This window comes from Ceratina calcarata, unplaced genomic scaffold (genome assembly GCF_001652005.2).
Source record: "Ceratina calcarata isolate Rehan_Ccalc_2016 unplaced genomic scaffold, ASM165200v1 scaffold569.2, whole genome shotgun sequence".
NCBI classification, from domain to species: Eukaryota; Metazoa; Arthropoda; class Insecta; order Hymenoptera; family Apidae; genus Ceratina; species Ceratina calcarata.
Genome location: NW_017176894.1, coordinates 795,741 through 817,237, shown reverse-complemented (window position 1 = coordinate 817,237; position 21,497 = coordinate 795,741). Strand labels below are relative to the sequence as shown.

General features: G+C 48.1%; 3 protein-coding genes and 2 non-coding genes across 16 annotated transcripts; 1 reads left to right on the top strand and 4 right to left on the bottom strand.

Annotated features, from left to right (window-relative positions):
• Positions 1 to 639: 639 nt before the first annotated feature.
• LOC108629406 (sodium-independent sulfate anion transporter) lies at positions 640 to 6,518 on the bottom strand. 4 transcript variants are annotated; one of them, XM_018032053.2, is made up of 8 exons: positions 6,122 to 6,518; positions 3,779 to 3,969; positions 3,261 to 3,398; positions 2,731 to 3,009; positions 2,351 to 2,660; positions 1,922 to 2,224; positions 1,315 to 1,549; positions 640 to 1,244 (listed from the first exon to the last, which is right to left on the bottom strand). In XM_018032053.2, exons 1-8 carry the CDS (start codon positions 6,165 to 6,167, stop codon positions 971 to 973), a joined length of 1,776 nt encoding a protein of 591 aa, XP_017887542.1. In that variant the 5' UTR covers positions 6,168 to 6,518; the 3' UTR covers positions 640 to 970. The 4 variants fall into 4 exon arrangements, with proteins under 4 accessions (XP_017887542.1, XP_017887544.1, XP_026673155.1 ...); XM_018032055.2 differs by lacking the exon at positions 6,122 to 6,518 and adding an exon at positions 4,708 to 5,361; XM_026817354.1 differs by lacking the exon at positions 6,122 to 6,518 and adding an exon at positions 4,289 to 4,660.
• TRNAS-AGA (transfer RNA serine (anticodon AGA)) lies at positions 5,688 to 5,769 on the bottom strand. The gene has a single exon. It is a non-coding gene; the product is annotated as a tRNA-Ser (tRNA).
• A 1,174-nt stretch (positions 6,519 to 7,692) lies between the features above and the next one.
• Positions 7,693 to 7,774, bottom strand: TRNAS-GCU (transfer RNA serine (anticodon GCU)). The gene has a single exon. It is a non-coding gene; the product is annotated as a tRNA-Ser (tRNA).
• A 3,464-nt stretch (positions 7,775 to 11,238) lies between these two features.
• On the top strand, positions 11,239 to 19,326 carry LOC108629493 (sodium-independent sulfate anion transporter). Of its 9 annotated transcripts, none has more exons than XM_018032211.2 (11): positions 11,239 to 11,326; positions 14,480 to 14,753; positions 16,015 to 16,250; positions 16,397 to 16,598; positions 16,661 to 16,881; positions 17,053 to 17,398; positions 17,535 to 17,837; positions 17,913 to 18,058; positions 18,118 to 18,288; positions 18,364 to 18,517; positions 18,580 to 19,326. In XM_018032211.2, the coding sequence occupies exons 2-11, from the start codon at positions 14,564 to 14,566 to the stop codon at positions 18,618 to 18,620; spliced, it is 2,010 nt and encodes a 669-aa protein (XP_017887700.1). In that variant the 5' UTR covers positions 11,239 to 11,326; positions 14,480 to 14,563; the 3' UTR covers positions 18,621 to 19,326. The 9 variants fall into 9 exon arrangements, with proteins under 9 accessions (XP_017887700.1, XP_026673073.1, XP_026673078.1 ...); XM_026817272.1 differs by having other exon boundaries at positions 11,240 to 11,326; positions 14,467 to 14,753; XM_026817275.1 differs by lacking the exon at positions 11,239 to 11,326 and adding an exon at positions 11,356 to 12,822.
• LOC108629495 (galactokinase) lies at positions 18,756 to 21,359 on the bottom strand. The gene is made up of 7 exons (XM_018032214.2): positions 21,268 to 21,359; positions 20,843 to 21,188; positions 20,278 to 20,464; positions 20,063 to 20,205; positions 19,706 to 20,003; positions 19,323 to 19,644; positions 18,756 to 19,236 (listed from the first exon to the last, which is right to left on the bottom strand). The coding sequence occupies exons 2-7, from the start codon at positions 21,002 to 21,004 to the stop codon at positions 19,167 to 19,169; spliced, it is 1,182 nt and encodes a 393-aa protein (XP_017887703.1). The 5' UTR covers positions 21,005 to 21,188; positions 21,268 to 21,359; the 3' UTR covers positions 18,756 to 19,166.
• Between the last annotated feature and the right edge of the window lie 138 nt (positions 21,360 to 21,497).

Sequence of the window (21,497 nt, the reverse complement as noted above, 5' to 3'; positions counted from 1 at the left end):
GCGCCGCCGCTACGCCATAAACAAAAACAGCGTCCACCGACGCGTTGCAACGTGACGATCGAACTCGCGCGATAAGACACAGCCGAATGGGGAAAACGGACGCACTGGCACGACGTCCTCGACTCGGATGTCATCAGGGTCGCCTCGACGCTGCCCACGGACCGCGTTCCAAACGACAAACGGCCGACCTGCGACCACCACTGGCGCACGCTCCCAGGGCAACTGCATCGATCGGAGCACCCTCTGCCTCTCCGGCTTTCCCATTGGCCCGTTGATGGACCCTCGACGCGCGCGCACTTTCCGACCGCTGCACTTTCCGAGCGTTCGGCGCGAAAAGGGCGCGGAAGCTGTCATCTTCGTCGCCGGATGAGTACCGAACTTGAATGATATTTTTGCCTATTGATGGGATGATCGTTCTCGATCGCTGTTTTTCACCCCGTTCGTTTACCCAAACGAACGTGCGTACCCATCACCAGCTGTTTCTTTGCGCTTTGCGTAATTCGTAACGCAGTTCTACCTTCGCGCTTTGACGTCCGACTACGCTCGCTACGTACGTACACGCGTGTAGAGCGCTGTTTTAAAGTAATAAAACGATCATAGGAACGAAGGTGAGCGATAGGGAAAGTAATGAGAAAAGGATCTTTTCAAGTTCGTGTCAAGCGGCGATGTGACGGACGAACAATAATTAATGATCTTTAACAAAATAAGTTATGTGTCTGATCTCGTATCGTCTAATGTCTAAAATCGTCAGATCTTTCCATGTCCAATTTTAAGAAAGCCAAGCTTCACGTAATTGCGCATCACGTACCGTAGAGGTCCTCGTACGGAAATTGTTCTCGTGACTTTGTCCATACGAGCGTCGAACGAAACGAATCGGATCCACGCCAAGAGCGACGATGCATTTTGTGTTCGAACGCGAACCGGGAACCATGAACTTTGGCCGCGTTCCAAGGAAATTGCGTTTAGAGTTTCACTCGCGCAAGACGTGCGGCGATGGGAACGTTCTGCTTGAGAATATTTGAACGATACTGCCGGAAGCTCGGAAGGACATCGTAAGCGTAGCGTCGTAACTTATCAGAGTTCGCCTGGCCTCCTCGCACCAATTCCAGAAGACGAGCTTCTGTCCCCTGGCTTCCAAGTCGGCCAACAACAGAGCGAGGTTCTTCGCCACGGTCGCGTCGATCCGAAGGACGTGGCGGCCCTCCACCACCACGGGGATGCGTTGTCGCGATCCGTTGTTGCCCCTGAACGACGACGACGACGAAATTTAAACGGCGACGGGCCTCGCGAACGAAGACGTGACATGGTACTTACCAGGACATGATGCGTTCGCGGAGATACTCTGCGGCCGGGTAGCTCAGCGACTGTTTCGGCGATACGAACAGGATCGTCAGGCCATCGACGACTCGCTCCTCGATCAATAATCCGGGTCTGGCCGCGAAATAGAGCAGGAGAATCAGATTTACCACGATTCCGGCAATCATGCCGTATTCCGGACCGATCGCCAGGCAGCTCGACAAAGTCACCGTCAAAGGTATCAGGTCAATCTCTACGAGTGGAGACAGACGCTAAATTATTGTGCCGGATCGTCGGATACGAACGAAATCTGTTTCGAGGAGAGATGTCGTTAAAACGGCACTAATATCGTAGGACAAGAATTTACGTTACGGAGCGTTACGGAGATCGTCGCGGATTCAAAAGGGACCGTATGAACGTGAACGACAAGCGTTACTTCGGAGTTCTCTAGAATCTGTCGTCAAATCTTACGGAGCTAGTCTTGTCGAAATTCCGCGTCGAGGCATCTCCGTTATTTGCGCGCCGACAATGAACGAAGGCACGTCGCGTTGAATTTGAAATCCCCGTTCTTCGTAAAAAAAAAATATGCAATGCCCCGATGTATCTAGTTGAACGGGATTCTTACTTTTGGTACGCCAAAGCACGGTGAAAATACGAAGCTCGAGCATGTTGTACATGGCAACCATGATCACCGCGGCCAGCGTTGCTTTCGGGATGAACTCGAAAGTGGAGGTGAGAAGGCCGCACGCCAAGAGCACCAGGCATCCGGTGATTACGCCGCCCATCGGTGTTTTTACGCCCGATGCGTTGTTCACGGCGGTCCTCGTGAAGCTCCCGGTTGTTGGCATCGATCGGGTAAAGCTACCGAAAACGTTGCACAGCCCCAGGGCGAGCATCTCTTGATTAGCGTCTACCGTCTTCCCTTTAGCTGGATCAACAACGATTCGTTTCGTGAACGGACGCACGAGCTCGATCGCGAACGATCGCTCGTGTAAACAGAAGAGGACGCGAACAAAATCGTCGCGATCATTTTATCAATGTTCGTGCAACGTACCGAAAGCCTTGGCGATAGCGATACTCTCCAAAATAGCGATCAGGGGAACCGAGACGACGGTGCTTCCGAGTTCGACGACTGACTCAACGAAATTGTACGTATGGTTTCCCTTTACGACGCTGAACGGAGGTGGTGCGAGCGGCGGTAGACCCTCCGTAATATTGCCAGTAATTTTAAACGGTCTGATGTCGTAACGGGACAACGTGTAACTCAATAGAATTCCAGCGACGACGATCACCGCGTTCCTCGCCAGCGACGTTACCCATAAGAATTTTTCGAACGGCGTCCCGGCCTTCTTCCCGGGCAGTTTCTGTTTCCGACGTTCAAACAGTCGCTTTATACGTACCTCGGGTTCAGCGATCGAGAGACGGCGGGCTTACCTTCAAACAGACCAGGACGATCATCGAACAGACTCCTAACAGTGGATCCCAAGCGGTGATCTCATTGACGTGATCGAGAACTTTAACGATCGCGTCGACGAACGAGTCGCTCCTGCCGCTCAAACCGAGCAACGTGCCTAACTGCGAGGTGCCGATTATAATGGCAGCCGCGTTCGTGAATCCAGAGATCACCGGCATGCTAACGAACTCCACGAGGAATCCTAAATGGAGCAGTCCCATGACCGTGATCACGCAACCCGACAAAAAGCACAGAAGTACCTGAGGAACAAACAATACCCGGTCTCACTTTTCATCTCTCTCCGTTCTCGGTATTCTTCTTCGCATGCCACACTTTTCGTACGTTTTCTACCGAACATGGAGTTCTCGATCTATGATTCGGACCGAAACTCCAGAAATGGACGAATCACGCGAAACAGAACGGTTCATCGATCGTTCTATCGTTAGCGTTACACGAAACGTCAGGGCAGACCCATTTTTTTTTTTTTGGTGGAACAAAACGATGCACTTACCGCGATGTCATCTCCGAGCCTCATCACATGCTGTTGCGACAGTAGAGCCATGATTGCCGTAGGTCCCACCGTGATGTCCTTGCAGCTGCCGAACACCAGGTAGACGAAGCAACCCATGTAACTGCTGTAGAGGCCGTACTGAAGTTTTCAAAAGTTCACCTAACGAGAATCCATCTTCCCGACCGGCGAAAGTCGTTCTCAGCGGAGACGAACGGATGGACATAGGTATGCACCGTTCTCACTTTGCTCTCGCGTCAGAACGAAGTCGATCAAGCGTATGTACGAAATTAATTACACGTCAGCGATAAGACAGAGCGGGCGCAATTAGTATGGTCAATGATCTATGATGGTCAGTGGTCAAATGGTCAATGGCCGGTGGTGGTCGAGTGGGCTATGATATCAGTGGTCAGCATGGACGTCGTGTTCTATGTTTCGGAGAAGCAATTTCAGTTTCCCGTTCCGCGAGGACTTTCCGCTGTATAAGAAACCCTTAAACGACGTATGACAAGCGTACACACCTGTGCTGGGAGTCCGGCGACTATTGCGTAAGCTATACCCTGCGGTATCGCGGTCAAACCGACTGTCAGTCCTGCCAAAACGTCCTGCAGGAATTTCGACGAACCGTACAGAGGCAGCCATGCCAGGATCGGTATCCTTCGTAGAAGGATCTGCTTCAGATCGAACTTCGAACCGACGTTCCTCCCTGAAACTTTCGAATTGCTTGTCGTCAATTTTTATTCCGGACGTCCGACTTGCCGACCGATCGATCAAACGACTCGTCACCCCCGCGAACGAGTCGCGCGTGCAATCACCACGATCGTCGTTAATCGAGTAATCAATCGATCGTTAACGGACAATTAAAACGTCAAACGTTATTATCCTCGAATCATCGTTCTGAGATAAAGTTCGCTCGAATTTCTGCAAGTGTCCCGATTAATAATCCCGAATGAAAGCACGGCAACGATGACGAAAGGTTCTGCGATTCCTGAGGGCGGAGGGCACTTCGGTCTCATCGATCGGAACCTTACTCCTCGAAACTGGGACGTACGACGTCTCTGGCATTTTTCGCAACGAAAACTTCACCTCGCGAAAGCGACGTGGCTAACCGACGACAAAAGTAACGATACTCTCGTACAACGAATGCGAAACGAACCACGCAAGATACTGAAATTATATGTCCCGAACGAGTAATTAACTGAGCCTCCTCGACGTCAGCAGGTTCTGTATGGAATTACATAAATCGTGAAACATCATCGACGCAAAGAACGAACGTATAAGGGCGAAAGAATTCTATTGTCCTAGCAATGAAACGAACTTCTGATCGACTCCGTTTTGACGGGCGACCTGATCGGTTTATAAAGCACGCACGTGTATCTGTACGAGCACGATTAGCGTGCGCACTATCTTTTCTCGATCGACCCGATTCGAGCGAAACGTTTGTACCTACACAACATGTTCATTCGAGTCTTCCTCTCTCCGATCTAATCCGATTTGGGCAAGGAAATGAATGATTGTTCGCGAGATTCGAGCGTGCACCACCACCGGCGAACGCTTTTACGGTCTGCCAGTTTCTGGATCCGTTCTTCACGCTGCCACACGTGAGCGTTCACGAAGTTCAAGCGGCGACGGCGACGGTGGTCTAGGCGGAAACGAATAAATTTCGGCAGCGAAATCGACGAACACGATGACGCGTTCGAGCCAGGGAGCTCCGCAGACAAGTCGCGTCGGAACGACGATCGACACTGCGAGGGAAGAATTTCTTTGTTTATCGAGATACCGCGTACGGATCCCGGTATCTCGACGACTTTTATCGGACGAGTCCGCTAATTCCACTTGATAACTTGTCACATGATCGAGTAACAACAGTAACGATGCATGCAAATTCGCGAGACGCTCGAATGAACCTGGAACTCGACGATCGGCCGTCAAAGTTAGAGTGTCACGAGGCCATTAGTTCCCGGACTTTTGTGTAAGGTCAAACGGTCCTGACATCGATTTAAGAAGTCAAATCCGAGTTCAGATTTCGAGGATAACGATCGACGTCTTGCACGTTACACGCGTTCCTTCCACTATCCGCAGATCACGATTTTTCTATAAATCGTATCCGCGGTTCGGCGTCAACGTAAAAGTCGGTGGATCTCTGGCGAAATGAGTCGGATCAATGTTATCTCGGCACACACGACCGCGTGATTGTCACAAGCGCGCGGCAATCAAGTTTAAACGCGAACTTAACAAAGGCTAACGAGAGGTGCGTGACATGATCGCATTGCAAACGTTCATTCAGGAATTTCACTCGTCAGGATTATTTTCTTAAAAGTCGGTATACTTAACTTTGACTCGGTTTTTAATTGCTTCTCACGATTAAAAATGTGACAAACAAGTTTCGAAGCGCAGAATAGAAAAAAAAATTAAGCCGCCAATTGACCCCGCAGTCGGTAGGACTCGAACCTACGCTCCCAGAGGGAATCTGATTTCTAGTCAGACGCCTTAACCACTCGGCCACGACTGCCACGGAAGCGAACGTGCTCCAACGCGCTAGATGGATCGATGTAACGTGGAAAAAGATCTAAAATTATGTAGGAACACATGTACGTAGGAAACGCAAAACGTTTCCCTTCAAAATATATGGAAACCTCTGGTCTTTACGGAATGAGGACTAGCGCATCCGAACGAGACAAGAATTTCACAGTGATTCACGAGTTCTAAGTGCGATCTACGACTTTGCCGAAAGAAATTGATAATCCTAAAAGCAATCGAGATCGCGTCGCGACACACGTGTACATGTACATGTGTACGTATATACATACATATACATACGTGTAATGTTGAGAGATAGGGAAACCTCGTGAAATAAAACTTACTCAACAAGGGAGTCGTCTCCGCAGCACTTCTTCCGGCGTGTGACATTTTCGCATAATGGAACACTGTATCGAACTAGCTGCGAAGCACATGCACACAGTGGACAACGCAAAAGGCAACGTAATGTAATCTAACGAGTGTGTGACTGGTAGCGTCGATAATACAGTACGCGATTATTGAAGCGCGACTCGATGTAGTATCATCGCTCGAAAAATGTCTGCACAATGTCATAAACAATACGTAATACAATAGAAACTGAAGCAGCTGTGAGAACATATTATGTCTGCGATTCCTATTTCTGCTCTCCCTCCGCTTCGTCTAAATCCGACGACGAACGCCGCCGTTCGATCTCTTTCAATTTAAATTAGCGAACGACGCTGAGCGTGCTCGAAGTATCCGCGAACTATCGGCGCGTTCCGTGGAAACGATGAGAATCATTTCCGTGCAATAGATTAGAAACAGGAATGCCTTGGATCGTTGATAATCGATAACTATTTTAAAATAGTGTGCACGACTATGTGTTTTAGCCATTCTACGTACATACCCGGCAAAACTCGAATAAATCTAATCTTGACAGCGGGCTACGATTCACGATCGCACTTCCTACCGCGCGTTTATCCGATCGATGGCCTTGATCGGCGCGATATCGCTGCCTTCAACAATTTGCAAAGTATAATTGCGCCGAGAAGCTTTTCCAACAGATACCGGACAAACATTCTTGTCCTCGCTCCACAAACCAGCAAACAAATATTTACACGTGTCGTCAGGTTTACTCGTCGTTTCTCGAAAGTTGATCGTCGCGTTTCGATTTTCGGTGACTCGGTTTAATTTTTACGCTGCAGCGCACACGAGTACGCGCCACGCAGAGGTAACTGAATTTTATGAAAGCGATGGGCGCGCGACGATCTCGGCGAAGTTCCAGGGAAAAGATCGATATTAATCGTTGGAAGTAAAACGTGATCGTAGAGAATACCAGTGACGATTCGTCAATCTCGCTTTTGTCGCCCAAGTACCACCGCCGCGTTACGCTTCGTCAAGCAGATCTTCGTCCTTGTTCAATAATCCACGATTAACTATTTTACGCCGCCGGTACCCGATGTCGACCCGACGTCGCGCTAAACGGAAAATCCATCTAACGAAATATTCCACGAGACCATTGTTCCAATTAGTTCCCCGCGGTCCCGTCCCCCCAATTCCAATCCCTTCGACGTTAAAATCACGCGATATCGAACCCAGGCGGTTCCGGAACGAACCGAAAAGAATTTATGATCGAACGGCGAAGCGCATTTCGCGGTTACATAATCCATTGTGCAATCGTCGAGCAGCGATCGACGCCGATTCGAGAAGGATATTTTAAGGATGTCCATATTTCGTTTCGTCATTCTCCATAATTTCGACGCACACACGTGACAGCACGTGATTCCCTTCCGTTGACTTTGTCGTCGCGCAAGTTCCGTTGATATTTCGATGGGAGGACCTCCCGTCGGACGATCGTCTCTTCAACGATCGCTCCAACATTTGCTTTTCCATCCTTCGTAGACGTCTATCAACGTCCTTTTGCAAAAAGCGAAGTCGACGAGGATGGGATTCGAACCCACGCGTGCAGAGCACATTGGATTAGCAGTCCAACGCCTTAACCACTCGGCCACCTCGTCGTTCGACGTCAACCCGTTCCCTACAAAACCAATTTTACCCCAACCACCCCCGGGGACGAAAGGAACGTCAATATCTTATACGTCCGTCTGTTGATCATCCACTGAACGGACTCTCATCAGGCACAGCCACCGATGATCGATCTCGAATGTCTATGCCAACTCCGTTGCCCGGAGTTAACGAGGGGACTGCTACGTTGCAAGAAATTCAGAAGGAACGTGCGACAATTATACACAGTCGACGGAGGATCGTAAATGATTCCGCGTTATATAAATTTCTACTCTTCCTAATTGGCTATTGTACGTGAGCTTAAACGTGCAGACTCGACGAGGTGTAACGCTTGTAAAAAAAAGGCGAGGCGGGGCGAGAAAAGAGAGAACATTGCGTGAACGTCGAAAACGAAGAAGCGTTACGGAACTGATTGAGAGTCTTCAAGGGAACGCTCGGAAGATGCGATCAATATGCGAATAATCGACAGAGACAGTGCATGTACCGTAGGTAACGGAGAATCACGTGTTTCGTGTTTGTCAATTCAATACGTACGGACGAGGAATTGAACGTTCCTCAGATCGCAAGCAGAACGATCTCCCAGCTTCGTTTCCGCGAGGTTCAGCTCCTCGGGCGATATTATTCCTAATCTCGACCGAAACGTCGATTTCTCGTTGCTCCTTACGATCAGATCGCATCGTTCGCCGATTCCATAGCGGCGGCGGTGGGATTCTAATCACGCGATTGACACGGTTCAACGTGTCATCGACGGCACATGGATCATCGCATTGACATCGACTGCATGATTCACCGGCAGTTGTGTTGTACTAGGTTCATGAACGTTCTAAGATAACGATAGCGATTTACACGGACGACAGAAGAAACCGATGTAAATGGTGGCCAACTTTATGGTGGTTCATGACCGATGGACAATCGCGTTATAAACGGATCATCTGACCCGAGAGATATGACAATTGTATATAAATAATCGAACGTGTGACAATGGAAGCGATGATGCGCATTCTACGAACTTCTCTATTGTTTCATTGAACGAACTCATTCTGAACTCGCAAGACGTAAAGTACACACCGTTCGCTGGGTGCGTTAACTTTAGGCGAGATTCACGAAGCTTCTCTCCCGTTCACGAGTGCAACGCGTGGCAACGAATCGAAAGACGACTCGTCCGCTCCTTCGTCGTTTCATTTGTCACAGTTTGTACATCGTCGATTAGGTAGGTGTATCGATCGTCACATCGAACATCGTATCAATTACTTACTGTGTCGACCGTCGCAACGACCATTATAGCAAATTGAATATTGTACGATACATTGTATCGGACGAAACGCTGCTGTATCAATCGTTCCATCGAGCATTGTATGAAAACGTCGTTCGACGAGATGATGGAAACGGTTTAATAAAAAGCGGAGTGGATCCGGATGTCGACGCCCGATTCGTTCAACGATTACCAGTCGCATTCACGATTTTTTTTACTGCACCCGATTCTAATCCGTTTCATATCCGATTCGACTCGCCAGGGACGATATTATTTTCCATTAGGCTAACAATGGGTATGAATTCGCTCGGTGTAGTTCTAGCCGTGACGTAAGAGAGGAACGGAAACGAAATGCAAGATAGCAGGACACGCGTCGAAAAAGATCTCGGGGAAACCGAGCTTATCCTTTTAACGAACCACGCGATCGTCGAGCAAATTATGTAACGCCGTACACGGTAAATAGCAATTACTAACGGCGTCGTTGAGAAGAGTACCCGAAAGACCGGGCTTTCGTCGAACGTTCATGTTTTACGATCGAGGGTATTATCATTATCATCAGTTTCGGTAAAGATAGAAGAACGTTCGCCGATACCGAAGAAAGTCGCGTGCAAGATTTAGGCATTCCATACTGGCAGAAATATCAGATAGTGGGGATCGCGTACTTAGCAGCGGCACGGTACATCGTTGATTACGTCACAGAGTGTTGGGTGACCGATCGCTTAATTATTTTCGACGATAGCTCGCGCGAAGATGAACGACGACCAAATTGTACGTCAACGAATCGCTCATAATACGATATAAACTTTGAGCGGCCATCGGACTTTCGCGTGGAATTGAATGTATGTGATCATGACCGGTTCGTTTATCCTTCTGTAACTCGCTTACGTGGCAACGAACGCACGTGTCGATGCTGTTAACAATAAATATTACAGCACCGAAAGTGTAGCGATCAATTTTCTTTAGCTCGGTTGTTACCATCTCTGTATAGGTAAACGATGTTGCGAGTTAGGATACGCGTTAACGACACGCGAGACCGTGTTTCCAGATGCGACCCGTCTCGCGGATCGTTGTTTAAGAAATTCGAGGATCGCGATCAGCCGGTTGAGCAGCGTCGTACCTACGATTCGATCTATATTTATACTTTTTGTCCATCGTCGGTGGCCGGAACCATTTCGAAATTGTTGGAACGACCGATGCTCGTTACAGCGCTTAACGAGCAGAGATTGGAACCGATTGAAAACGACGATTTCGAGGCGAACGCAAAACCGAATAGACAAAACGTGAACTCAGCGCGGATCAGAATTCGCCGAAACGGAGGAAGGTGAAAACGTTCTACGAAATGCACACCGCGGGTGGCAAGTAGCAGGTTCGACGGTAGGTCGCGTGTTCACCTGGGAAACTTTTATGAGGAAACTGTGGTCCACATGTATTCGGGGGATTCACGCCAATCTCTTTCCTCCTCGGTTTTTGCTCTCACGATGTACATATAAATGATCTAACAATAGCCAGAGATGACGATGAGAAGAACGACGAGACGAGCAACGATACCGAGCGAGGAACGGGTATAAAAACAAAAGCGTCGATCAGATCTTGTAATAATTATCGTTGTCTACCTTACGATCGAATCGTTTGTCCGTATCGCAGAGCAAGATCTGTAGGTTCTCTCGAAGCTCTTACGTTAGAGCCGATTCCACCTCGACATTGGAATTTCTATCGAAAGTTTACCTAGTAGAGTTTTCATTCGAACAACGTCAGAGGCGGACGTCGGCGGGGATTCACGTCCTCTTCCTTTTTCTTCCCGTTTTCATCGCCCACCCACCGACGCACGGCTACGGCATGCACGCCAAACCTGTGCCGCGCGCACTGACTCAGAAGCACGTGACGACGCTTCGAGGAGAGATGGGTATTAATGCGCAGACTCGTCGGGGCACCGCGCAAAGGCGAATTCACCTCGGCTGTCAACTTTTCAGCTCGCTGGTGAGCGTCCGTTCGATACCTCGCGGACTCGCAACAGGACAGAGCGTGACCGTCCGTCTTTCCACGTCCGTCAAAAGCTTTCGCGTCGAAAAAAGCTGGACCGCGACTTTCCGATTCTGTTTGCGAATTCGCCGGTACCGCGTATTCCCAGTCGCACGTGGAGCCTACACGCCTTCGTCGACGTCTGTTTCCTTCGACCCGCGAAACGCTCGCAGAGTGCTGCTCTCGAAGAAATCCTTCCGGCGTCCCCGGGGAAAACGTTGCGATGGCTTCAGCGATCGCGATGACCATCGTCCATTATCGGCTGTGACACCAGGTACGTTTGTTCAAAGCGTTACGCGACCCGATTCCATATTAATTCCATCGACACAGTTTCTCCTTATCTCCTGGTCAGCTTGAGGTACGCACATACTGCGACCGGATCGAACGTGTTCCGTAATAAATACGACCAGTGTCAGCGGGACATTTTATCTTGAAACAGCTGCAATTCCGAGATGCACTTGGCTGGAAACAATCGAATTAATCTGATTCGTGGTAGCAGATTCCGTGAGAATTATCCGGTCATTGTCTGCCTCCATCGTCAAAGTATAATTCGCACGTTCAACGTGAGATACGGATCGGCGTGCGCTCGTCGAAATTCAAATTTATGTATCGAGTTTGACGAACGACGGACTCGATTGAATTTTCATTTGACGCATCGCTATCTCGCGCACGATCGATATCGATCGGCCCGTCGCTTCTCGACGGTCGTCGAAATCGTCCGGAGAAAGCCATCGTCCGCCTTTACGTAGAATCGCGTTCTAATGAACTCTCGTACGCGCGCCGCGCGCCGCGCGCCGCATCGGTCGAACGCGTGACGTGAAACGAACAGTACGAATTACCCGAGTGAAAAATTGCATCGGCTGCGAATCTGCAGGTTTAGGAAATGCGAATAGTGAAGGGGCTCGTGCGAGTTTCGAACGCGAGTGAAAAATGTACGGTCGGATCGCGTCGAAAATTAATTGGATCGCCTACAGGCCTGAGCGGCCAGGCGCTCTTCGTTGTACGTCGAGAGTTGGCAACGCGGGCGCGCGGGACATTCAGGAATTTAGCGTAAATCGCGGAATTTAGGCCGAGCGAGACAACATCGAGCGAGACGACAGAAAGAGAGAACGTCGATCATCTCTTCGTTTCCGGGTCGAACGCATCGACGACGACGACGACGACGTGCACCGATCGTTTCACGGAATTGTTCGTTCGAATTTTAATTCAAGTTTCTGCAGCAAATTACAATACGCTGATAAAAAATACCGTCGTTCAACGAAGGCGAAGCTAATGACCCGTGACCAGAGCAGCAAAAAATCGACGCGAGGGGCCTTCGCCTTGTCTCGTTACGAAGGTGCAATTAGAAATTGATGAGATGACCGTCACTCGAGGCTAAAGATAATTAAAAACTCGATGGTCCAAATCGAATTTATTCGACCTCAGCAAACAGAGATCGTTTCCCCACACATATTCATTGTCGCAAATCGCGAGATACATATTAATAGAAATACCCGTCGGTGTAAACGAGTGTTTTGCATCTAGAATATTTAAAATAATTCCACCCGGTTCGCGACAAACCGTCACTCTTCAACCGTTGACTCGGACAACACGCGGGCGTCTCTCGCGATTCCCAGTATTCTGATTCGTCGAGTGTTCGCGGTTCGTCAACGACGACGACTCGATGTTCAGAATGTTCCGCGTTTCTCAGTTCTCTCGTCGACGATTCGATCCGATAGAAATGTAATCTCTTACGAGTCCGGCCGTCGGATGGAAAAATTTGATCGTGCGGTAAGCAACAGGGGGTCGCCGACACAAATTCCTTTTCGAACCGGTGTAACAGCGATAATAATTTCGTGAAAGTGTTAAATAATTCATTCCGTCGTTACTCGTACCGATGCCGAATCGGCTTTCTAAACGGTCAAACAGTTTCCTAACCAGTTTTGAACGATGAGTAAACTCGATTCGATAACGCGCATCGTTCGACAAACTCGGCGATATGACCTTCTCTCTCTCTCGAGTCAGCCAATTAAATTATTTAAATATTTAGTAAGCCGCGTCCAGACGTAGAAATGAATTCGACGCGTGGTTGACATTTTCTATAGATACGCAACCCGTAATCTAATTCGAACGCATTAAAAATGTATTAACGAACGTTATCAACGCTTTTTTCCGATCGTTTCGTAAAGAGAAATCGAATCGAGCAAAATATTCCTGATTGATTATGTTCAAATGTCTGGTCGCGTCTAATCATCGTTCAACGACCATTGATTTACTCAGCTCGCTGGCTAGACCGTTTGCGTCGTTACCCTACGTGCGTTGCTGCTGAATGCGATCGATCGATCGATCGGACGGAACTCCTCGATCGCGAGCTGGCCACCGATTAGCAACGTTAACGGTATTTAATTACCGTTTACGATGTTGACACAATTCTTCGAGCATCGAATCGTTTCGTATGAATGACGTCCCCCTACCGCCCCCCCCCCCTCATCCCTTTCTCTACGCATCGGTGAGGTTCCTTATCCTCTTCTGACGCGTAAATAGGAACGATTGAGATTGAAGTTTGGTCGTTAGAAATCGTGTGTTCGCGAATTAATGCTGCTGACTCTGATTCGTTTTTCATTAACGGAGACACGAATCAGCGGATTCAAGTAGCTCGTCGCGTAATCGGTCCTGCGACGAGCGGGCCACTTTTTCAGCCGTAGCTCTCGCTACTCGATTCGACTTGTTCACCACTGAATAATTATACAATGTATATCACTGGTCTTTGGTATAATATCTATAAGCGAACAGAAACCATGTAAAGTCTCGACTCCATTACATCCGAATCATTTATATGACAATTAAACAGTTTCGTGTGTTACTCGCGACGAAGATGACTCACTTACACGTTATAAATAAAAATCGAATCGCATGCGTACAACACGTTCGAAAGTGTTACCAACGAAGTATTAAATTCTCGATTTCCGCAAGACGAGTTACGAAACACAGCCGGCGAAATTTTATGCAACGTAGTATTCAGTATTTTATTCCTCTTTCCTTGCCTCTACTCGAGAAACCGCGGCAGCTCTCGTACACGTTATCAATTGCGCAGACAACCATTGTCTCATAGTGAGAGTAATTTAAATTGGTCGCGGTGACGTTCCGCAGTTAACACGTATATGTTCGATCGGCAAAAACGAAACGTTTTACAACGAAGCGTTTTCTTGACCAACTCCCTTGCACGTTTCCACGTACGTTTCGCTGTCGAAAGAAAATCAAATGAAAAAGAGTAAAAATAAGGGAACGAAGGAAAAAGGTGAGGGAATAGAGATCCTTGAATCTGAAACCTATTATGAAATCGCCTGGTAAAAGTCTTTAATCGATCGGAAAGCGAGGAGAAATCGAGAGAAAAATGTTACGATTGTTAATCGTGGCGTTGAAGTAATCGAACAGTTTGATTGTCGAGGGTCGCGACCCAGTCCGAAGAATGGATCCCGCCTGAACGCTGTTCGTGGACTCTCGTGAAACTGAAACCTGGACCGCTGCGAACATGGCCAAGTACAACGTTCAAGACTGCGACGTCGAGACGGGGAAGCAGGTCCGTTTGACCGGATACACAAACGCTGCATTCGAAGACCCGAGCAACGACAACGATCCTGATCAGGCTGGATCCGAACTGGAGAACAGGCTGAACAGCGTTCACGTTTCATCGCGAGACGGCAAGACGATCCGCAATGACGGTACGATCGTATCTCTTCTTTCTTCCCTTCCTTCGCTCACCGGTACCGAGAAGTGTTCTTCACATTTCTTTCGATGCTCTAGTGATTACTCGATGAATCGACGCCGCGAGACCAACGCGAATTATTTTCGACCAGTAAAATCAATTCTGTTAATATCGATTAATTATTCACATCGGCTCGACGATGAACGCGAGAAGAGAGAAAGCGCGTGCCGTGTGCATGATCTTTCTTCCGTCGGCTAGATTCATTTGCCGGACGTTACCTTAATTATACATACTATAAGTAACGTTCACGACTGTGAGTTATCAATATTGAACTTGGTAATTCGCAACAAGGCTCGAATATTATAAAAGGCAAGTTTGCGACGTACATACATTTAACAGATTTACTTGGTTCTCCGTGCGAACCGTGTACCGTTATGTAAACTAGAAAAATGAGTAACGGTCGGTCGTTAAACGCAACAGTATTTTTTTAAAGCTCCGTGGTGTAAGTAATCGTTGCCTCCGTAATTTCTGATCAACTTCGGCTATTCGTCATTGTACGCGAAAACTTTCGATTCGTACGATCGATGACCGTCACGCGCCGCGAATGTTTAACCGCTGAAACATCGATAACGACTCGTCAAAGATCGAAGTCCTCGGATCTCCAAGTCTCGACGATCGAAAGATTCAGCGTTGTCTCTAAACGTGGGAAGGAAACGTTGATATAAAACAAATTGAAAGCGCCGAACAATGGATCTGTCAATTATAAACGAACGGCAGTATTTAAGTTTAGCAGGAAGAAACGTCCCACCCCGATCGTGCGATTCTTTCCTCCGAGGATCGTCACGCGTCGACGGGTGAAACCAGTCGAACTTATCTAACTTCACTTTTAGACCATCGCTTATCTGACCGCTATCCGCCGCTTGCATAGTCGCATACATTACGATAATCTCGATACACGCGCACCCGCTTGCGTATACTCGGACGTCTCGTGACTGCAATTATTTTTCTGCTACTTTTCCTTTTTCTTCTTCCTCCCCCTACGCCCGTTCCCAGCATACTTTCTAATGCCGCTGTTCCGAAAAGATCGTCACGCGCTCTGGAGAATCTACATCCCCATCCGGAATATCATGCGTACGTTAATTATTACCGCGTTACGTTAACGCTTCATGCGTTAAACTCCGCCGTATAGCGTCCGCACGTGTACCGTGACACGAGCATACCTCACAGACTTGCCACCTGAACGGTTTTGTACTATGCGCGATTCTCTTGAAATTCAGTTCCACAAAATCCTGAGAGAGATCTGTTGTACGTCCTGGGAAGAAAATGGCTCTACGAACGAGTAAAGAGGTGTTGCAAGAAGAAGATGCTGTACAAACGAGTACCGATAACAGATTGGCTGCCGAAGTATCGCAAGGATTACGTAGTGAGCGATCTCGTTGCCGGTATTACCGTAGGCCTTACCGTTATACCGCAGGCGATTGCTTACGCGAACGTCGCTGGGCTACCATTGCAGGTAAGAATATTCTCACTGTACGTTCACCTTTCGACGGGGTCCTTTCGACTCATACACACGTCCAGATAGAACCAGATCTCGGAGATCAATTTTGAGTACAACGTTATCGGTTATTCACTTTCAAGATAACTTTTCTCGTTCTACAGTATGGCCTGTATTCTTCGTTCATGGCATGCTTCGTGTATACCATACTGGGATCGTGTAAGGACGTGCCAGTGGGACCGACTGCGATTATCGCGATCCTCACCAGGGAAACGTTACAGAAAGCCGATCTAGGTCCGGACTTCGCGGTCCTTCTCACCTTAATCTCCGGATGCGCATGCTTACTAATGGGAATCTTACATTTAGGTACGTTACAAGCCGATCATCCGGTGTATATGTTTTCGTTTATAAACGTTTACGTGTATCAGGTTTTTTATTGGACTTTATATCGGGACCAGTCTCGGTCGGTTTCACGTCGGCCGCGGCGATAATCATCGCCACCAGCCAAATAAAAGACATCCTAGGTATCAGTATCGATGGTAGCAAGTTCGTCGACGTGTGGCACAACATATTTGAAAACATCGGCGAAACGAAGCTCTGGGACACCGCCCTCGGTATCGCTTGCATAGTCGTCCTTCTTCTTCTCAGAGTAAGTTCACCGTTACGTATTTCTAATTTCACTGGAACCGCGTTTATGCACCGTGCACAAGTGCGATTCATTGTGCGAGAGTGCGAACATGACGCGTCGCGGATATTTTCGACATTTCTCGAACGTGTTTCGACGCTCGACACACGAACTTGGGAATGATGTGTTTTACAGAAAATCAAGGATATTCCGTTCATGCAGAGAGCCGAGAAGGTTTCGTCGAGGGCCCAAGTGATTCTACGAAAGTCCCTTTGGCTGTTGTCCACTGCGCGTAACATACTCGTGGTCCTCGCTTCCGGGATAATGTGCTACCTTCTCGAGAGCCGTTTAGGTTCCGCGCCCGTGCGATTGACCGGCCACGTGAAACAAGGGCTTCCGGAATTTCGGCTCCCACCGTTCCAGACCGTCCACAAAAACGAGACGTACAATTTCATCGACATGGTCTCCGCCCTCGGCTCTGGATGTTTGGTCGTTCCTCTGTTGAGCCTCCTGGAGACCATCTCCATCGCCAAAGTATTCAGTGAGTGACCCACCACCGGTTCGAAGCTTGCGCGTAAAACTCGTCGTCGTCGTTGTCACGAAACAACTGTGACGAAAAACTTCTCCAGGAATTTATAATCTTCTGATGACAATGAATCGATCTTCTCCTAATTTAGACGAAGGGAAGCCGATCGACGCGACTCAGGAGATGTTGGCGTTGGGTGCCTGCAACGTCGTTTCCGCGTTCGTCTCGTCGATGCCGGTCAGCGGTGGCCTCAGCCGCGGTGCCGTCAACCATTCGTCCGGAGTGAGAACGACTCTCGGCGGTGTCTACACTGGCGTTCTCGTGCTCGTCTCGCTGCAGTTCCTCACCCCGTACCTCTACTTCATCCCGAATGCTGCGCTCGCGGCCATCATCATCGCCGCGGTCATCTTCATGGTGGAACTGCACGTGATCAAGCCGATTTGGCGAACGAAAAGTACATGCAACGTACATACGACGGTTCGACGTTCGACGTTCGAACAGAATATCAACGCGTCGTTTCACTTTTCAGAGATCGATCTCATACCGGCGGTAGCCACCTTCCTGTGTTGCCTGTTCGTAAGACTCGAACTAGGCATAGTGATCGGTATCGGTGTAAACGTCCTGTTCTTACTTTACGCTTCCGCGAGGCCGTCGCTGCGAGTGCACAAGGCCACGGTGAGTATCGATTCATTGTTCGAACATGCAAGCAAATAAATTTGTTTTTCCCGTCCCAGAGCGTCAGCGGCTGTGAATATCTCGTGATAACGCCCGACAGGAGTCTCGTTTTCCCGGGGGTCGAGTACGTCCGCGCCGTGATCAGCAAGCAAGGCACGAAACAGGGAACCGCGGTACCCGTTGTGATAGATTCCACGCATATACAAGCCGCGGACTTCACGGCCGCGAAGGTACGTCGAAGCACCGCGGGTACATATGAACGGCAGCGATTGGGTCTCACGATCTATCGTTTTGATTGTTCAAAGGGGATCAAGAGTCTGACGGAGGACTTCACGAGGCGTGGACAGCCTTTGATCTTTCATAATCTGAAGCCGAGCATCATCGAGATCTTCAAGGGTGTGAAACCGTCCGGTTTGAGGTGTAGCTCGAACGAAGTCGAGCTGAACGATTGCCTGAAAGGTGATTATCTTGTATGATCCGTCGCATGGACAGATATGCACGTACCATTCACTTGTTCGCAGAGTTGTCAAACGTGTCGACGGCTACTGTGAACAGGTGTTGACGATGATCAGACGTTCGACATGAAAACGCCGTCCGCGAGGGAAGAACGCTCGCTGTCGTTTTATTTCATATATCTATCAGTATTCCACTGACACGAACAGGGGGCAATGATATCAGGTGTATCAGGCAAGTAATATCGCAGTGAAAGAACTGTTTATTTCGATAGCCGTCCCGAGGTAACATGATCGACCCTACGGGCACAGTGACGATCGTACGATGTCTCACGTACAGAATTGTACGGTGTTCAGGCAGCACCGCGTGAAATCGATGGTAAAAATCGTATGGAGCCAATCGTGCCGAAAGGGTCTGTTAAAGTATAAGTAGTATCGTAAGGAATGTATATATACATAGTATAACGATGTGAATTTGTATAAACTGGCAATGACATATTCTGTATAAACTTTTAGACTCGCACGGTGTTGTACGTGTTTAAGAGTTAATTCGTGTGCTTAACGGTCGTTTCTTCTCCAAAAAAACAAGTCAGTATTAAAAGAGATACTTTTAACCAGTCTGTCAAGTTAGAATTGCACATCGTGACCGTTGCGGCTTAATTGACGTCCAAGACTCGGCAACCCATCGCGGGACTTGCTATATAGAAAACTGCGTTTCCAGTATACCTGCAGCGTAAGAAATCTTGTAAATGCTCATTGTCAAAGCGTTGTACAGCGACGAAAGATATTTAAGAAAGATAACGGGATCTGACTTGGCCTTGATGCGTTTCACTGCTTCGTCGATCGCTTCTTTTTTCAGTAACGTCACCGTGCATCCTCCAAATCCAGCGCCGGTCAGGCGACTTCCTAGAACGCCGTCCACTCCTCTCGCCGCTGTGACCAGAGCATCCAGCTCGGCGGACGAGACTTCGTAGTCGTTCCTCAACGAATCGTGGCTTTCGTTCATCAGCCGTCCGAACTCGTTAAAGTCTCCCTTTTCGAGAGCAGCCGCGGCGTCGAGCGCTCTTTGGATCTCCGTAACCACATGACGGGCTCTCTTTATCATCTCCTCCGGCGCCTTCTGTTCCTCCAAAACTAAAAATCGAGCCAAACGAATCGAGCGTCGCAGTTGGCCGCGAGCAGAACCTTTCGTTACCTCGAATATCGTCGATGGTCGCTTCGCGCAGACTCTTCTTGTTCAATTTTTTCGCGGCTTCGTAACAGCAGTCTCGGCGCTCGCGATACGCGCTGGAACTCAATTTATGAGGGGCGTTCGAATTGGTAATCAAAAAGGCGTAGTCTTTGATTTGCGACATTGGTATTTGCTTGGTGGTAAGATCTCTACAATCGAGAAGAAGAGCGTAACCTTCCTTGGCCATCACCGATACGAACTGGTCCATGATGCCGCACGGGACTCCAGCAAATTCGTGCTCGACACGCTGGCATGCCAAGATCTGAAAATTACATCTTACGAACTGTATTGTACGGTACGATGACCATCTGATCGTAGTACCTTATCCTCCACCCTGCTCGGCTTGACGCCGGTCAATGCTTCCAAGAACGTGTAAGTAGCTACTTCCAGAGCGGCTGAACTACTCAGACCGGCGCCGACAGGCACGGTCGACGCAATAACGATCTTGAAAGGCGGCACGTCGCCTAATATTTTACGTGATTAGTTGATCGTTCTGTCTTATTCGTATCTGTGAAAAAGGAACAGGTTCGACTCACAAGCAAAATGTGCTATACATCCTTTCACGTAGTTAACCCATTTCGGTTCCCCTGGTTTTATATTTTTACGTGAGGTAGCTTCGAATTCATAATAATTTGACTGTCCGATCGATTTATCAAGTGAAAAAATCTTATATTTGTTATCGCTTCCAAGCTTTCCGACCACCACCGTGACCATCGGCAGAGCCTGAAAATTTAATACATTTAATGTAACATCGATATCGTCGGATAAGTTATCTACGATAACGACGTGTATGATAATGATCAGATTGAACATATTTTTCGTTGACCGTTAACAAGAAATTAAATAGTACGATGCTAGAGAAGATGCTTCTAGAACACGTATTTTCAATTTAAATGCGAGCGCGAAGAAATGAAATCTAGTAATTGTATATCGTTCTTTCGATCAGCCGTAAGTATCGGATTTCAAACGTCTACGCGTTCTTTGTCAATTAGACTTCTCGATGTATCAATGAACGACAATATTCTTCGGTCGAATCGGTCAAAATCTGACAAAAATCTGATATTGGCGTTGAACGGACAAAAGACATTTACATCTTATTACCATTGGCATGACGAAACCCTCGTTGTAATCAGTGTGCTCACCGATTAAATTCACACGGCCCGGTGCGCAGACACAAATGTTCGCGTGCTCTTTAAATTTCGATGTGAAAGCTTCCAAAGCCTTCAATTTCACTTCGTTCACATCAGGTACGATCGTTGCCATTTTTATAGGTTTGCTCAGTGTTCCGTAGCCGGATTCAATTTTTGTTTTCACCGCTATTAGTCGATCGCTGTTCAGCTGCGATTAATCGATCTGATTTTTTAAATTAAAAATGCAAGAGGCAACAAAATTGATTTAGATTTACTTCAATCCGCATGACAGCCAAGATACGAATGCTCTATGTGCTCTAAGAATAAAAATTAATCATCCTTATCAGTTAAACTGTTTCGATGTGTATATGTATACATATATGTATGTATACGCACTTGAAACTTGCACTGGCACAATACACACACACATAACTGTGCTTCAGGTCCATCGGTCGATGATGGTGTGAGTTGGTGTGAGCTGGTGTGAGCTGGTGTGAGCTGGTGTGAGCACACGCCACGCGTTCATCTTTGACAATAATGCATATCCGCGCGTGCACGTAAACGTAGGCAACACTTCCAAATACCTGAAATATCTAATACATACGATTAAGATCCGACGAACAACT

Excerpts from the sequence above, each read along its gene's own strand:
- LOC108629406 (XM_018032053.2), bottom strand. The coding sequence starts at position 6,167 with ATGTCACACGCCGGAAGAAGTGCTGCGGAGACGACTCCCTTGTTGA. Across the intron at positions 3,399-3,778 it reads TCGCCGGACTCCCAGCACAG|TACGGCCTCTACAGCAGTTA; the intron begins GTGTGTACGCTT and ends TGAAAACTTCAG. Across the intron at positions 3,010-3,260 it reads GGCTCGGAGATGACATCGCG|GTACTTCTGTGCTTTTTGTC; the intron begins GTAAGTGCATCG and ends TTTGTTCCTCAG.
- LOC108629493 (XM_018032211.2), top strand. The coding sequence starts at position 14,564 with ATGGCCAAGTACAACGTTCAAGACTGCGACGTCGAGACGGGGAAGCAG. Across the intron at positions 17,838-17,912 it reads GCCGATTTGGCGAACGAAAA|AGATCGATCTCATACCGGCG; the intron begins GTACATGCAACG and ends TTCACTTTTCAG. Across the intron at positions 18,518-18,579 it reads GCTGAACGATTGCCTGAAAG|AGTTGTCAAACGTGTCGACG; the intron begins GTGATTATCTTG and ends ACTTGTTCGCAG.
- LOC108629495 (XM_018032214.2), bottom strand. The coding sequence starts at position 21,004 with ATGGCAACGATCGTACCTGATGTGAACGAAGTGAAATTGAAGGCTTTG. Across the intron at positions 19,645-19,705 it reads GACCATCGACGATATTCGAG|TTTTGGAGGAACAGAAGGCG; the intron begins GTAACGAAAGGT and ends CTCGATTTTTAG. Across the intron at positions 19,237-19,322 it reads GTGAAACGCATCAAGGCCAA|GTATACTGGAAACGCAGTTT; the intron begins GTCAGATCCCGT and ends CTTACGCTGCAG.